General features: G+C 47.7%; 1 protein-coding gene across 2 annotated transcripts in view; it reads left to right on the top strand.

Annotated features, from left to right (window-relative positions):
• Window positions 1-15,586, top strand: part of P3H2 (prolyl 3-hydroxylase 2) — a 114,805-nt gene that overhangs the window by 82,262 nt on the left and 16,957 nt on the right. For both annotated transcript variants that reach the window (XM_081007465.1, XM_081007466.1), the window contains exons 4-8: window positions 4,466-4,597; window positions 5,940-6,082; window positions 7,816-7,905; window positions 10,175-10,215; window positions 12,036-12,130. In XM_081007465.1, the coding sequence (XP_080863591.1) occupies window positions 4,466-4,597; window positions 5,940-6,082; window positions 7,816-7,905; window positions 10,175-10,215; window positions 12,036-12,130 (501 nt within the window). The remainder of the gene's footprint in view (window positions 1-4,465; window positions 4,598-5,939; window positions 6,083-7,815; window positions 7,906-10,174; window positions 10,216-12,035; window positions 12,131-15,586) is intronic.

Here is a 15,586-nt window from a genome sequence, read left to right on the forward strand (position 1 = left end):
GTTGCCTGCACATCACTCCCAACAAGTGGAGGGCAAAGAGGTTAGAGACAGAGGGTTGTGTGTCGTCTTGCGGTGATTTTCAAGCTCCTCTGTGCAAGGAGGATGATCTGTGGAGGCCTGTTGGATGAGAGGCAGCCTTTCAGTTCAGTAGAAAGGAATTCAGAGCAAGTGTTTCATATTCTGGAGAAGTGATGGATGTCACAGTGGCCCCAAAGCCTGGGCACCCGACAACGTCTTCCTTTGCCCTTCTCCTACCTAAAACACAAGACCCTTAAGTGTTTGGAGGCATGATATTTCAGAGGGGACAAAGCTCAGACTACAAATGCATCCTCCCTGTGTCTGTTCAGGAAGTCCCTCCTACCTGAGCTGAGGAGGAGAGGGCAGACTAAGTACGGAAGTGACTCTCCATCCCAACCGATGCCTGTTTAAAGGTAAAGGGACCCCTGACCATTAGGTCCAGTCGTGGCCGACTCTGGGGTTGCGGCACTCATCTCGCTTTATTGGCCGAGGGAGCCGGCGTACAGCTTCCAGTTCATGTGGCCAGCATGACTAAGCCACTTCTGGCGAACCAGAGCAGCGCATGGAAACGCCATTTATCTTCCTGCCGGAGTGGTACCTATTTAACTACTTGCACTTTGACGTGCTTTCGAACTGCTAGGTTGGCAGGAGCAGGGACTGAGCAATGGGAGCTCACCCAGTCGTGGGGATTCAAACCACCGACCTTCTGATCGGCAAGCCCTAGGCTCTGTGGTTTAACCCACAGCGCCACCTGTTTACTTGAGTGCAAATCAATGAGATTTGATGAGAGTGACTTAAGCCCTGCGCATTGCCTTCTGTTTATCTAGCTCCTTTTGAATTATGGCTGGTTGTTGACCTTCGGCTCGGGGGACTGCGACACTTCATCTGATTCCCATCACCAACGGTCTGCAGAAGGCGGGTGGCTCACAACCTCTTCTGCGTAACATTTTGCAGCTGGAAGAAAATGCCGTTTTGACAAAAATCATTAGTTGCTTCCCCCGCCCACGGGAAAGGACTTAATTTAAGGAAACAAAACACTTATAGATCATCATGAGCATCATCATCCCTCCCTACCCATAAGGTCATAAATTTATTGTTTTTCTAACCAAAGTCCACAAGAAACTTGTATTAGGCAATTTTGTTTTTGGCAAGTTTTGGGTGAAGACATACTGCTGTGTCAGCAGAACCAAAGTGACCTCCCTGTTGGAAATGTTTTGATGAGTATATGGCAAAATACTGCTCAAAAAAAGATACGCTAATATGCCTAGATTAAAATGCGAAGTACTGGATGGAAGAAAAATGAGTAAGGAAAGATAATAAGAATATATACATGATTTGAAGAGATTGTAGAATGCAAAGCTTATTGTAAATTGTATAACGTGGAGGAAATCGATTGGGGGCGGAGGGAAGTGGGAGGAAGGAGAAAAGAATAATATGATGAATTGAGGAAATGTAAATGTAAATGTATGGGGGATGGGGAAAAATGGTGTTGGCTTTGGTGTATATATATATATATATATATATATATGGCAAAGTGACCTCCCTGGGATTCAAGCCAGTGTGTCCGGAGGTCCAGGGCTGCCCAGATGACAAGACCCCCCTCTTGGTCTCGCTGATGGGCTCCAGAGGAAATCAGAGTAAGACGTTTGGCACCATCTTGGCCGCAGGAGTCACCCAAAGGAGACATACAAGATGCCACCCAACCACTTTAGGGACTACGCTCAGGATTTGTGTAGAGTTTAGTCCTGAGACTTTTATTCTTCCAAAGATATCCCAAAAGGCAGTGGAGGTTTCCTTCTCCTAGATGGGCTGCCTTCCCAGACTGATGAGCCCCATCTGTCTGTCTGTTAGGCAATAGTATTAATAAAATAATTCAGAACATACAGTCAAACCTCAGCTCCCGGACACCTCCGTTTTGGAACGTTCTGGCTCCTGAAAGCCGAAAATCCAGAAGTAAATGCTCTGGTTTTTGAAGGTTTTTTGGAAGCTGAACGTCCGACGTGGCTTCCTCTTGAGTTCACGAAACTCCTGCAACCAGTCGGAAGCCAATCCTTGGTTTTTTAACATTTTGGAAGCTGAACGGGCTTCCGGAACAGATGACGTTTGACAACTGAGGTTTGACTGTATATCCATAATTAAAAAAAAAACCACCATAATATAAAAAAGTCCTTTGACAAGTTCCTGAGCATTAAAATGTGGTTTCCCTTCTGCATCTCTGGCAGTTCCAATTCTAATGTTATTTTGCTTTCTGAAAATCCAGTTTGCCAACATCCGCGATGTAAGAGAGACACAAACAAGCTGAAATCCAGCTTGATTTCACATTAAACCTCCGAATCACCACAACAATTTATAGCGATTTTATCTAACTCGTTTTTCCTGATTTCTTTTGCAGAGAGTGCATAGAGGGGCCTCTCTCTGTGTTACGGAAATATCATTGTCCCTTAAAAGAAACCGGACCGTTTCTGCTGGGGAGTGCCTGTTTGCTTGTGTGAACAAAGGTTTCAGAAAGCGATCTCTTGGGTCTCTATATAAGGGGCAGGCTAGCAGATGATGAGTGATGCCTTCCTGCTGAGGTTGACCACAAATACAAAATCGGTCTGCATATGGGACCTCCCACCCCTTCCCAAGTTTTAACACTTAAATTTAACCTTGTTTTCATTTCATCAGTTGAATGAAATGTGAGTGGACATCCAAAATATGAGAACATAAGCGGAGCCTGCAGGATCAGGCCAGTGGTCCCTCCTGTGCTCATGGGGGCCAGCCAGAAGCCACAAAGGCAAACCCACAAGCAGGACCTGAGTGCGAGAGCTACTCTCCCCCCCTGCAGTTTCAAGCAACAGGCATTCAGGAGCATTGCTGTTATGTTGGGCCTGGGTGTAACCCGTGAAATGCAGTCCAGGACCAGTCCAGAAATGAAGGTTCCTCTAGGAGTCAGTCCGGCAGGGCCAAGGCAGGACATGAGGCAGGAAACCAGGCAGGGACAGGTACAGGATCTCAGGCAGGATCTGGCATACAGCAATGTTGCCCCCTCAACCTGGGGTGGGGTCCAACAGCCTTTTATCTTTGTCTTGGTAGCGGCCGGTCCTGATCCCCCGGCGACTCACCTCCCTGTTTCGCCCGAAGGCGAGCACTCCTCCTGCAAGTACTCAGGTCTCTCCTTCTCTCAGACCTCAGTCTCTGCAGCTTGGGAGACGTCGGTGGGTGACTAGACCCAGGGGCTGCCTCAGCCTCCCCTGACCCAACCGGTAGTGGAGCAGCTGTAAGTGATGGCCCAGCTGGAGGCAACGAGGTCATCCCCGCATCTGGAGCCAGGGCAGGCTCAGGCCCCTGACTCGGCCCAGCTGGTGCTTGTTGCAGGGGAACCTGTGCAGACTGGGGCTCTTCAGGATCAGGCCCCAGACCTGGTTCAGATGATGCCTGAGGCAAAGGATCCAGTGCAGACTGAGACTCCTCTGGTTCCGAGCCTGAGTCCCAGGCCATCACAGCTGTCACTTACTGAGGAGGCTGAGCCGAGCCACCGTAACCTATACCAGGTTGGAAAGGCTGCACTAGAAACCTATAAAACCCCATATGATATAGAATCATAGAATTACAGAGTTGGAGAGGGCTCCCGAGGGTCATCTAGTCCAACCCTGGCAATGCAGAAATCTCAACTCAGGCATCCCTGAGGGATGGCCATTCAATCTTTGCTTAAAAGCCTCCAATGAAGAAGGTACACTGGGGGGTCATCTAGAGATGTTGGACAGTGGACTGGACTCCCCGAGAAGGTAGTGGAGTCTCTTTCATGGGAGGTTTGTTGGATGGCCATTGCTCAAGCATTCTTCAGCTGTGATTCCTGCATTAGGAGGGCTGGCCTAGATGACCCTTAGGGTCCCTTCCAACTTTCTATGCCAGATTTTAGTGTACTTTCATGCACCCAAGCAGCTGAAATAGACTGAAAGGAAGCATTTAGCTATAGTCTGTACCGTAATATATAGTCTGTCCCCTGTACTTTCTCCTAAATCCTTTTCCTTCAGTGTAAAAGATTTTGAAGTTGAGTAACGAACCAATGCTTATTAAACAACGTGTTGCTTTTCTTGTGTTGGTGTTTATTCCTCATTAGATCGCAGGAAGCTGAGGTTTTTGTTAGGTTGTGGGTGAACATACCAGACGACACAGCGATTCTTCAAGCAGCTCTTGTTTATTCACAGGCCCAGAAGAGAACTGGGCTGAGGGTTCAGCCAACCTGCTTATATAGAGCTCAACTACAAAGCAACAGTAACAACTTTCTGTAACTATCCAATCACTGAACGTCACTTTCAATTCCTTATTTGCATATGTGGACCTGAGTGAAAACTAAACTATCTACAGTATCCCCCTGCTGGCCCAGAGTGAGAACTTCAGTACATAACAGTTTTTTTTGCTTCCTTCCTCCTGTTTGAGATTTGTCCCTTGCTCTTCTTCACAGATCACTACATGCAAGTCCTGGTGTGTCAACACGAGTGTGTGAGGGAGCTGGCGACACGCCCCGGGAGACTCTCGCCCATCGACAACTTCCTTCCCCTCCATTACGACTTCTTGCAATTCGCCTATTACAGAGGTACAGCTTGGCTTTCTGGACTTCTTGCCTCAGTTCTGATGTTTCCCTGAGCGACGGGGTGACCAACAAAAAACCTAAAGCTATCATGGGTCCAGGGAGTTATCTTCCTTGTGTTAAGCAATACCCATGTGGCTGGCGCCAAATCAGAGTAGATCAGAACCAGAATTTCCCTTGTCCTCAATGAAGATTACTGACTATTTCTGATGATGCCAATGTAGCTATATTTTCAAAAGAATTAGCCTTATGTATGATCTTGGCACCTCAAATAGTAATTTCAACTCAATGAAAAACAGCCTCAAATCTTACAGTGGGCACTTGAGTACCACTCACTCTGGATATAATGGAGAAAAGTAGGCATAAATTGATATTTCAACAAGGGCTAGAAACGCCAGTCTCTTATCATATGATTTGGCATTCCTTCATTACATACTCAACTGACAATGCTGGTGGGCTTTACTTGGACTTTGTTATCTCTACTCTACTCGTTCTATGTGTCTGTTTTATAGTTTCCCCTTTCATCTTTTGATTTTCATCTGTTGTTACGTATCACTGTTCTCTCTGTTTTATATGCATTATGAAAAAACTTTGCAAAAACAAAACAAAACAAACCCATAGAAATTTCCAACAACTGGTCATTTTTTTTCCACTTTTCGCCCACATGGAAATTAGAAAGACCTCCACCTAAATCCTCATTCAAAAAACAACATAGATGTACTTATTTGACAATGGATTTTGACAAGTTGTACACGAGAGGAGAGCTTTCACTTTAGAACAAATCACGGTTCCTTGTTATATACAAACTTAGGGGAGAACTGTGTTTATTTTTCATTCTAGTTGGAAACGATTGATCCTGGCTTGTCTTAGCTAATTTTATTTAGAACAAACCACGGTTCACGGAGTTTGTATCCAACGCTAAACCGTGGCTTGTTCTAAAGTGAAACCAGAAGAGTTTGAGGTCCTAGTCCAGCTCTCTAACCACTGCACCACTGCTGGAAATAGGATGAGGAGGAACATGCCATTGCCTTAATTTGGCGTGGGGGCTTTTTGGACTCCTGAACTTCCAGCCTGTAGCTCAGACCTGCACAATTCATGAGAATGCGGCAGACCCGGTTGTCACAAATTCTGGCCTGCTAGGTGGTCCTTCGCATCACGGCCATTTTTGCAGTTCCAGACATGCAGGAAAAATAAAAGAGAGTGGGATTGATGCGTTTTTTGTTTTTGCTTAAATCCCTTAAATCTTCTGCGGTTGCAGCAGCAAATTTCCCTGTCCAAAGCTCTCCTCAGAGGAGGACACATCAAAGTTGAAGTGAAATTTCCAGTCTAAAGGGTTCTCCTCTTTCAGTGGGCGATTACGTCAAAGCTCTGGAGTGCACCAGGTCTTACCTCCTGTTCCATCCGGATGACGAAGACGTCTTGGACAACGAAAGCTACTATGAAGTCAACTTGGAAGGGTTTGTGGACTTGGCGAGCATCAAGCCTAGAGAGGTAAGAAGCCGATACGTGGAATCGGCCGCTGGCTGTCAGAAATCTCCTTTACAGGTATGCAAACCAAGCCAACACCGATGCTTCTTCAGCGCATCAGCTCTCCTTATGTTTCTGGGGGTTTTTTGATAATTTTTTATTAATTTTCATTAATACACATACACTCATTACACATCTATACATCCTACATATACCTGCTGAGCTACAGACTTCCCTCCATCCCTTCGGTAAGTATCATATAATTATTACCTCGCGTATTCTATTTGTTACTATTTTGTCATGTGCTGTTAGAGTTATTCTAACCCTGCCAGTGTCTTTAAGTTTTTACAATTTTCTCTTATATACACCAAATAGTTACTCCAACTTTCAGAGAACTTCTTTTCATCCTGATCTCGTATTTTTCCCGACAATCTAGCCAGTTCTTCGTAATTCATCATTTTAACCTGCCATTCCATGATAGTGGGTATTAGATCTGTTTTCCAGTTCTGAGCCAGCATAGTTCTTGCTGCTGTCTTGTGGTGTACAGGAAGAGGTTTTTATCTTTCTTTTTAACATCAGCTCTCCTTATGTAACTGGCTATGCATATTCTTTCTAGCCCTGCTGCCTCAATTCCACTGTTTCCCGCATCTTGAACTGTATATTGCAAACTCCTTGCGGGCAAGGACCTGTTCTCAGAGGCGGAGCTAGCTGCTCCGGCACCTGGAGCGGTGCACATGCTGTGCACCCGGGGGCAGGGTCATGGGGGCGGGATGAGCATCCCAGGGGGCAAGACACCCATGGGGGGTGGAACGAGCCGCCCATGGTGAGCTGCTTCCTGGGCTGCGGCGGTGGGGGAGCCGCGCCACTTTGCCAGCAGCCTTCCTCCCTTCCCTCTTCCTTTTGATAGCTCAGGGGAGGCTCCCCCCCCCCAGGAAGCAGCCTGGGATTGGGGGCCGATGGCGCACTGCCCGCCTGCGACTCCCAAGCCTCCCCAGAGCTGTCAAAATGAAGGGGGAAGGGGGGAAGGCCGCCGGCAAGGCAGTGCAGCTCTGCCCCCTCCCCTGATGGCTCAGGGTAGGCTTGGGAGTGGCGGGCGGGTGGCATGCCGAATGTCACCCCCCTCAGTGAGGGCACCTGTGGCAGCCCGCCCCCACTGCCTACCCCCTTCCTATGCCCCTGCCTGTTCGTTTGTACTCAAGGCCATTGAGTCATTTTGAAGGGCGAAGTATTTCTTCAGAGGCTTCAACCCCCCATGCCTACTGATCTGAAAAAGACCAGTGAGAGCAGTTGCCCTCAACTCGTCTTCCCCTGGGCTTGGTGAAGATTTGACGTTTTCATCCCCAAAAAGTTTTTGATTTGAGTTTCTACTGAAATGAGGCTGCATCTTAATGTTGTATTTTAATCTTGCTTTTAAGTGGTATTTTAATCAATTGTTTTTATATCTGGTGTTAGCCACCCTGACCCCAGTCTTGGCTGGGGAGGGTGGGGTATAAATAACATTTATTATTATTATTATTATTATTATTATTATTATTATTATTATTAATTGAATAACAGGAATAGAGACTGGCTACTGAGTGCCTGAGATCAGCGCAGTTGCTGAATTTGTTTTCAAAGGATGTTCTTCCTTTCACTTTGGAAGCAAAAAAAGAGCTTCTTCGTGGATTTATTTGAAAACAATGCTCTTGTTAATTGTCAATTATGAGAGCTCTTTCCGCAACCAGCCTGGTTTTAAGTCCTTCTCCTGGTTGTTTCAGGAAGCTGTGACGTTCTTGAGGCGGCATAAGCTGGAATCGTACCTGTTGCAGACAGGAGCAGCTGGTCTGGGTTTCTTGTACACGGAGCCGGTAAGTGCAAGCGAGTGTGAGGCATGAACTTTCAGACGCAAGAGGTTGAGATTTAGATTCGATTTAGCCATGGCGCTTCCTGAAAGGCCTTCATCAGGTCCCTTTGCGTGCCATGCCGGGTTCTGGAGGAGATAAATCTAGACTTGCAGAGGCATTTTGCACACTGAAAGGAATGTTTGCCAGGTCACCTATGCAAAGAACATTGCTGGATCAGTCCCAGGGCCCTTCAGGTAAAGTATTTGCTTTCAGAGAATGCCCAGCCAAACGCCTCCCCAAACTCATAAGCTTGGCATTCTGAAAACAGCCACTCCCTTCTGAAATTCCCCCACCATCTCATGCTCAAAGTTTATATTGCCTCTGAACACGTAGGTTTCATTTAACAGGAAGAGCTGGCGGTTCACTGGGGCTCCAGGAATTTGCATAATCCCTCTTTGGAAAACTGTTTACTATGGTTGCTTTCAAACTGGATCGATTTACCACCAGTGGAGTAATGCTTTCCTGAGAAGCAGAATTAAGAGTCCACCCAGGACTTAACACAGTGCTGTAATATCTAGCAGTGACCTTCCAAGGCCCTTCTGTAAGTTTAACTCACAAGTTTCAGCCAGAAAAGGGTCCCCTGCAACTTTGATTAGATGCTTTCCTTTTTCAGGAGTCTGCCCATATTACTTCTTCCTGGCATCAACACACACACACACACACACACAAACACACACACACACACACATATAAATATATTTGTTTATACCCATTCCTTTTCCCTAATGGGGGACGCATAAAACCACTAAAAAAAACCCTACACCTACACCTAGAAACAGACCTGTAGCCAGGGCAGCTGTTCTTGCAAGGGCTCAGCAGCCAGTTGAAGTTTCTATGCTCTTTTAGGTTGGAGAATGGATGGCGGCTAACAGATTGAGGTTGAATCCTGACAAGACAGAAGTACTGTTTTTGGGGGACAGGGGGCGGGCTGGTGTGGAGGACTCCCTGGTCCTGAATAGGGTAACTGTGCCCCTGAAGGACCAGGTGCGCAGCCTGGGAGTCATTCTGGACTCACAGCTGTCCATGGAGGCGCAGGTCAAATCTGTATCCAGGGCAGCTGTCTACCAGCTCCACCTGGTATGCAGGATGAGACCCTACCTGCCCGCGGACTGTCTCGCCAGAGTGGTGCATGCTCTAGTTATCTCCCGCTTGGACTACTGCAATGTGCTCTATGTGGGGCTACCTTAGAAGGTGACCCGGAAACTACAACTAATCCAGAATGCGGCAGCTAGACTGGTGACTGGGGGCGGCCGCCGAGACCACATAACACTGGTCTTGAAAGACCTACATTGGCTCCCAGTACGTTTCCGAGCACAATTCAAAGTGTTGGTGTTGACCTTTAAAGCCTAAATGGCCTCGGCCCAGTAGACCTGAAGGAGCGTCTCCACCCCCATCGTTCTGCCCAGACGCTGAGGTCCAGCTCCGAGGGCCTTCTGGCGGTTCCCTCATTGCGAGAAGCAAAGCTACAGGGAACCAGGCAGAGGGCCTTCTTGGTGGTGGCGCCCGCCCTGTGGAACGCCCTCCTACCAGATGTCAAAGCGATAAACAACTACCTGACATTCAGAAGACATCTTAAGGCAGCCCTGCTCAGGGAAGTTTTTAATGGGTGACATTTTAGTGTATTTTTGGTCTCTGTGGAAGCCGCCCAGAGTGGCTGGGGAAACCCAGCCAGATGGCCGGGGTACAAATAATAAATTGTTGTTGTTGTTGTTGTTGTTGTTGTTGTTGTTGTTATCAAGGGCAGCCCCACGTAGAGTGCATTGCAGTAGTCCAGACAGGATGTACCTTACTAAGGCATTACTGAGGCATAGCTTCTTAATTACTCCTAAATTACTCAGTTCCTCTTTCCTGAGAGTGCTGCTTTCTGGGATGGGGGCACAGTCTCATTTGTTAATTTTGTTATTTCAAACGAAAACTACAACCGGGGGCAGTAATGAAACAGTTGTAACATTTGGAAAAATAAAAATAAAAAACACCAAATGACAAAAATCTGGCCAGGAAAATATTGGAGGGCAACACAGAATATGCTGGAAAGTGTCAATTTGACAACAGCATCACCTCGGTTTTGGCTAAACAGGTAAATGAAGGAAGGGGATTTCAGGCTGACCTGCTAGTCTGGAAGCAGTCTGTGAGCTGTCTGGCAATATGTTCAGAATGGATATAAATCACCTTGTCAAATGAGAGAATTTCTCCCCCTCCCCACTTAATATAACAAATCTCCATCTCGTTTCAGACGTACTGGAGCATCTCTGGGGCTCGGCAAGATGAGCACAGGTAGGCGGCCACATTCGAGACATGGATCCATGGGGAATACTCTGTACAAATAGTCCACCTTTTTTTTATTCAAGCCACACACACACACACACACACACAGAGGGGACCTGGAGAATTTCTTGCCAGTCTTCAGGGAGCAGGAAATCTTAAATCCCCTTTTCACACGGAAGTTGTCAGTCCCTTGCGTTGCAGGGCGTTGGATGAGGTGGCCCTCAGCATCCCCTTCCAACTCTACAGTTCTCTGATTCAATGAAATAAAAACACAGCCTTTGGAAGAAGTGAAGAGTTCTGTGGTGAAGAACTGCCTTTTTGAAGAGTTAAGAAAGGAGGGAGGCTGTCCCGGGGCTTGGGATTCCCTTTGCCTGGGAGATGGTTGCGTATTTCAAGGCCTGGGAGAAGAGGGCAAATGGTGATTCCCTTCAGGGGATGGCTGTGTATGGCTGCCATTTTTGTGGCATGAAATTTATAAATATAGGCCAGAAGGAGGCTGGGTTTTGCTTTCCTCTATCTCTCTTCCTTTTGCTGTGCTAAGGTTTAGTATTAAACAGAGCAGAAGGAAGAGAGACATAGAGAGGAAAGCAAAAGCCAGGCTCCTCCTGGCCTATATTTATAGTCAAATGAAATGTTCCATGAACAGGAATGGTAGGAGCGGGATGTCACTGTCAAAGATCACTGCAATGAAGGCAGAAGGCCTTTCCACAGTCAATATCCTACAAACATGAGATGAAGGGAGCTCCAAAGGTTGCAATAGGGTGCTCCGAGCACAGTAGCAGACAGGACAGTTCTTCCAGAATAATGAACTGTTTCAATGATAAGTCTTCATCAGCAAATTAATAGACCCCAAAGGTATATCAAATGGCCATGGATCAGCTATCACTAAAAGTGTAGTAAGCTGATCAGTGTACAGTGGTACCTCTGGTTGCAAACGGGATCTTTTCCGGAGGCTCGTTCACAACATGAATAGAGTGCAACCCGCAGTGGCGCGTCTGTGCATGTGCGGGTTGTGATTTGCCGCTTCTGTGCATGCACGTGACGTCATTTTGCACTTCTGCACATGCGTGAGCAGTGAAGCCCAGAAGTAACCCTTTCCGGTACTTCCGGGTCACCGCAGGACGTAACCTGAAAGAACGTAACATGAAGCAGACGTAACATGAGGTATGACTGTAGTAAGGTGTGCTCGGAGCACCCTATTGCGACATTCAGAGTGTTCTGTTTTGCAACACGGGGTTTTCTTTGGTCTGTATTTATAGTTAGCATGACCTTAATTGGAAGAGATAAGAGAATAAATTCAAACCAGCTTCCCAGAAGGTATAACCCAAGCAACCATGACTCTTCTGCCTGCTTCTCTCACACAGAGAAGCTCCTAGTAGCTTCTAGAATCCTCTTGTATTAAGTAGAATAGAAAAGATCTCTACACGTCAGATCAATACTTTCTGCACTAAGAAATGCAAACTGACCGGTTCACTCATGGGCTAGGCTCAGGCAGGCAGCTCAGGTGGCAAAACACCAAAGGGGGGGGGGGACAGCTGCAGGCACCCTTCCTCACCTCCACTGCTGGTGCGGAAGCAGCAGTGTCTGCTTCCAGTAGGATCTTGCAAAATCTTGTAGGCTCCATGAGATCTTGCTGGAACCTGCCATTATCAATGCTATGGGGAGGGGAGCCTTTAGGAGGGGGCTGCTGTGCTGGGGGGCAGCTCCTTCTCATTTCACCACCAGGATGTGTCCCCCCCCCGCATGTCAGTGTTCAACGAATGCGCCACGGGGAATTGTCTCCCGCCGTTACTGCGCACCCATAATTCCTTGTGACTTCTGCTCCGCAGGATTCCTTCGGGGGTCCTGAGCGACAACGCAGACGGCTCTGGGAAGGCAGTAGGAAAGAAGACTGCGCCCAGACTGGACCGTGAGCTCAGGGAAGGTAAGATTCGGTCCACCGGCAGCTGCCGACCGCAGGAGAAACTTTGGCTAGAGCAAAGCAGCCGCAATCGGCTCCCTAGGAACTCACACCACTCGTGCTATGCCGTGGTTTCCTTTATTGTTTCATAAAATTTATATGCCGCTCGACTGTTGAAGAACCTCAAAGCAGGTTATGAAAGGAACGAAGCTGCAAAATTGTTGGTAAAAAAGGTTAAAATGCTCCAAAAGACTTAAAACCTGCAACAGACTAAAAACACACCAGCTTTCCAGATATCTGGGTCAGCTTGTCCAAAACCAAAATATTCTAACAGGCTCTGAAAAGTGCACCTGCCTGACGTCAATAGGCAGAGAGTTCCAAAGGTTCTATCACCATAGGAGCCAACTCCTAGGGGCAGAGGGGTCCAAAATATTTGAAGGGGCTGCCCCCCCCCCCAAGTTAATGGGTGTTGTTGTCAAATAGGATGTGTGTACTGTGTCATGTGATCAGTTGTGTGGGGTGGGGCTTACCTACCCCCCTTCCCAATATTTTATTCAAGTTAGCACACTGTCCGCCACATTAAAAGATCGGTTTCTTACAGGTTTGGATTAGTGTAATGTAGTGTTGGACATGGGTGGCGCTGTGGGTTAAACCACAGAGCCTAGGACTTGCCGATCAGAAGGTTGGCAGTTCGAATCCCCGCGACGGGGTGAGCTCCCGTTGCTCGGTCCCTGCTCCTGCCAACCTAGCAGTTCAAAAGCACGTCAATGTGCAAGTAGATAAATAGGTACCGCTCTGGCGGAAGGTAAACGGCGTTTCCGTGCGCTGCTCTGGTTCACCAGAAGCGGCTTCGTCATGCTGGCCACATGACCCAGAAGCTGTACGCCGGCTCCCTCGGCCAGTAAAGCGAGATGAGCGCTGCAACCCCAGAGTCGGTCACGGCTGGACCTAATGGTCAGGAGTCCCTTTATCTTTACCTTTAATGTAGTGTAATATAATATAATTATTATATTATATAGTGTAATGTGTGAATAAGACTTCTGAATGTTTGTGATCTCCCTTTATTGTGGTGCCTGGATAGAGCCCGTCTGCTACTTTGTAATGTAGATGAAGTCCAGAGGAGCTGGAAGCCCAAAGATTGCTCTTATCTTGTCATCTTCTGGTGCAATTCTGCTGTGACACCAAAGCCAGTTTTGATAGAAACGTTCCGCAGCGTCATCCTCTTTATTCCTCCCCCTGCTTCCTGTATCCCCCCCCCCTGTAATTTTGCAAGCCTAGACAAATTGAGCATGATTTAGGGCTGTCCCACCTTCCTCCCATCTGGTTCGCTTTTTCGTTCCGGCATGCAAGGAGGCCAATCGTCTCCAAATGCCTGGCTTTCGTCTTCTCCTCTCGCAGATTTATTTTACTCTGTTTTATTTGGTTGCTATCAAACCGTCTGGTGGGACGAGGCAGCCACTCCCCTTTGTGTGCCTGAGAAAAGGGCAAAGGCCTCTTTCTCTCTGACAATCGCGCATTTCCCTCCCGCAGAGTTTCCCATGGCGCGTGGCTGATTTGCTAGATTGCACTCAGAGACCCCACCCAAGCTACAGAAAACACCCAATAACCAACCATGGATTCTGCATGCGGTCAGAAAAACACAGGGCTGGTTCCTTTCCAGACACAGACCTGTTATTATGGACAACGATTGGAGGTTAACCAGCTGCGCTGAAGCCCATCTTGGCTCACGACTGACCTCCCTTACAAGTTCTTTCTACTACTAGCAGAGCTGCCTGCTTTCCTTCCAGTGGCTTTGAGTGTAACGCAATGCCTTCCCTTTACATTGAAATACTGTGCTGTATGGATGAGGCTGTTTTGCTCAGCTTGAATCGATTTTCAGGAGCCCTTTGCAGCCCTGAAAGCCATGACAAAACTGGCCAAGTGGAGCTGACCTGCTTAAGAACATAGGAGGAACCATAGAATCATGGAATCATGTTGTTGTTTAGTCGTTTAGTAGTGTCCGTGACTCCCTGGACCAGAGCACGCCAGGCACTCCTGTCTTCCACTGCCTCCTGCAGCTTGGTCAAACTCATGCTGGTAGCTTCTATGACAATGTCCAGCCATCTCGTCCTCTGTCGTCCCCTTCTCCTTGTGCCCTCCATCTTTCCCAACACCAGGGAGTCTTCTCTTCTCATGAGGTGGCCAAAGTCTTGGAGTCTCAGCTTCAGGATCTGTCCTTCCAGTGAGCACTCAGGGCTGATTTCCTTCAGAATGGAGAGGTTTGATCTTCTTGCAGTCCAGGGGACTCTCAAGAGTCTCCTCCAGCACCATAATTCAAACGCAGCCATTCTTCGGCGATCAGCCTTCTCAGCTCTCACTTCCATACATCACTACTGGGAAAACCACTACTGGGAAAACCATAGCTATACAGGCTAGGGTTAGGATTAGGCCCCCAATATCTGAGAGACCTTCCCCATCCCTATGGACCACCAGCATTTCAAAGTCTGATAGTCATTTGTGCCACCAGTGCCCCCTTCTGCCTCCTTGCCTCTTTGCACCACGCTAGGGAAACCCACTGCCCCCAGAGGCCGCTGCAGTCCAATTTACAAACCACGGATCTGAGAAGCAACGCACTGTGTGCATAAGCAGGGCTTTACTTGTGAGGAGGCCTCTCTCAGGTTAATGGGAGCTGGCCGCTGAGAAGTGCCCACTGCCTCAGGGCCCCCATCCCTCCGTACAAAGGCCTCTGTCCTCTTCCTCTTGCATCTGTGGGCGTTACAAGGACGGGGCATCTCTGGAATGTGGAAAAGCGCATTGCCAAGAATCCCTTGTGTGTGTTGCGTGTGTGAATTTTGCAGATTGCATCCTGCTCCGTTGATACCCTGAACCATAGCAATACCCCACAACATTGCTGAGGAGGAAAGCCAGCCCTCTTCCCACCCACCTATGTGAGAGTTTTGCCCAAGACCCCACATGACCTCATGGAAAGTTGTAGAGACCCATAGCGACACTGATGAGTATTTCAGGCCACGCTGGGCTCTTTGTCCAAATCTGCAACCCCTGCACAAAAGGCAACGCGGTTCAGCTAAAACGGAAGATGGTTTATACTGGCCAGGGTACAAAAAGTCCATTAGCTTTGTGTGTGTGTGTTCATCTCTGTGTGTGTGTGTGTCTGTCTGTCTGTGTGTTTTTGCTCCCTCCTGAAAGATTCCAGGCTGAGCATTTCAGGCAATGTGAACCCATCTGTTTTCTGAAAAGTCAGAGGGGAAAACAGAAAGCCCCCAAACTCTTCCCCCAGATTCCCATCCTGCTGTTGCTGCCTCTGATCTTGGCTGCAGTTCCAGGTCCTCTACTCAACAATTTTGGCATAAAGTGATTTTTTTTTTTCCGGGGAAAAGCCTCTCCTCCAATATGCTGATTTAGCAGCCTTGTAAATAAATGCACAAAAGCCAGCTGGCTGCTGTTCTAATTGCCGTTGTTTTCTTTTTTAATTCTTTTGGG

Source organism: Podarcis pityusensis (assembly GCF_964106645.2).
Source record: "Podarcis pityusensis genome assembly, chromosome: 5".
Classification (NCBI taxonomy): domain Eukaryota; kingdom Metazoa; phylum Chordata; class Lepidosauria; order Squamata; family Lacertidae; genus Podarcis; species Podarcis pityusensis.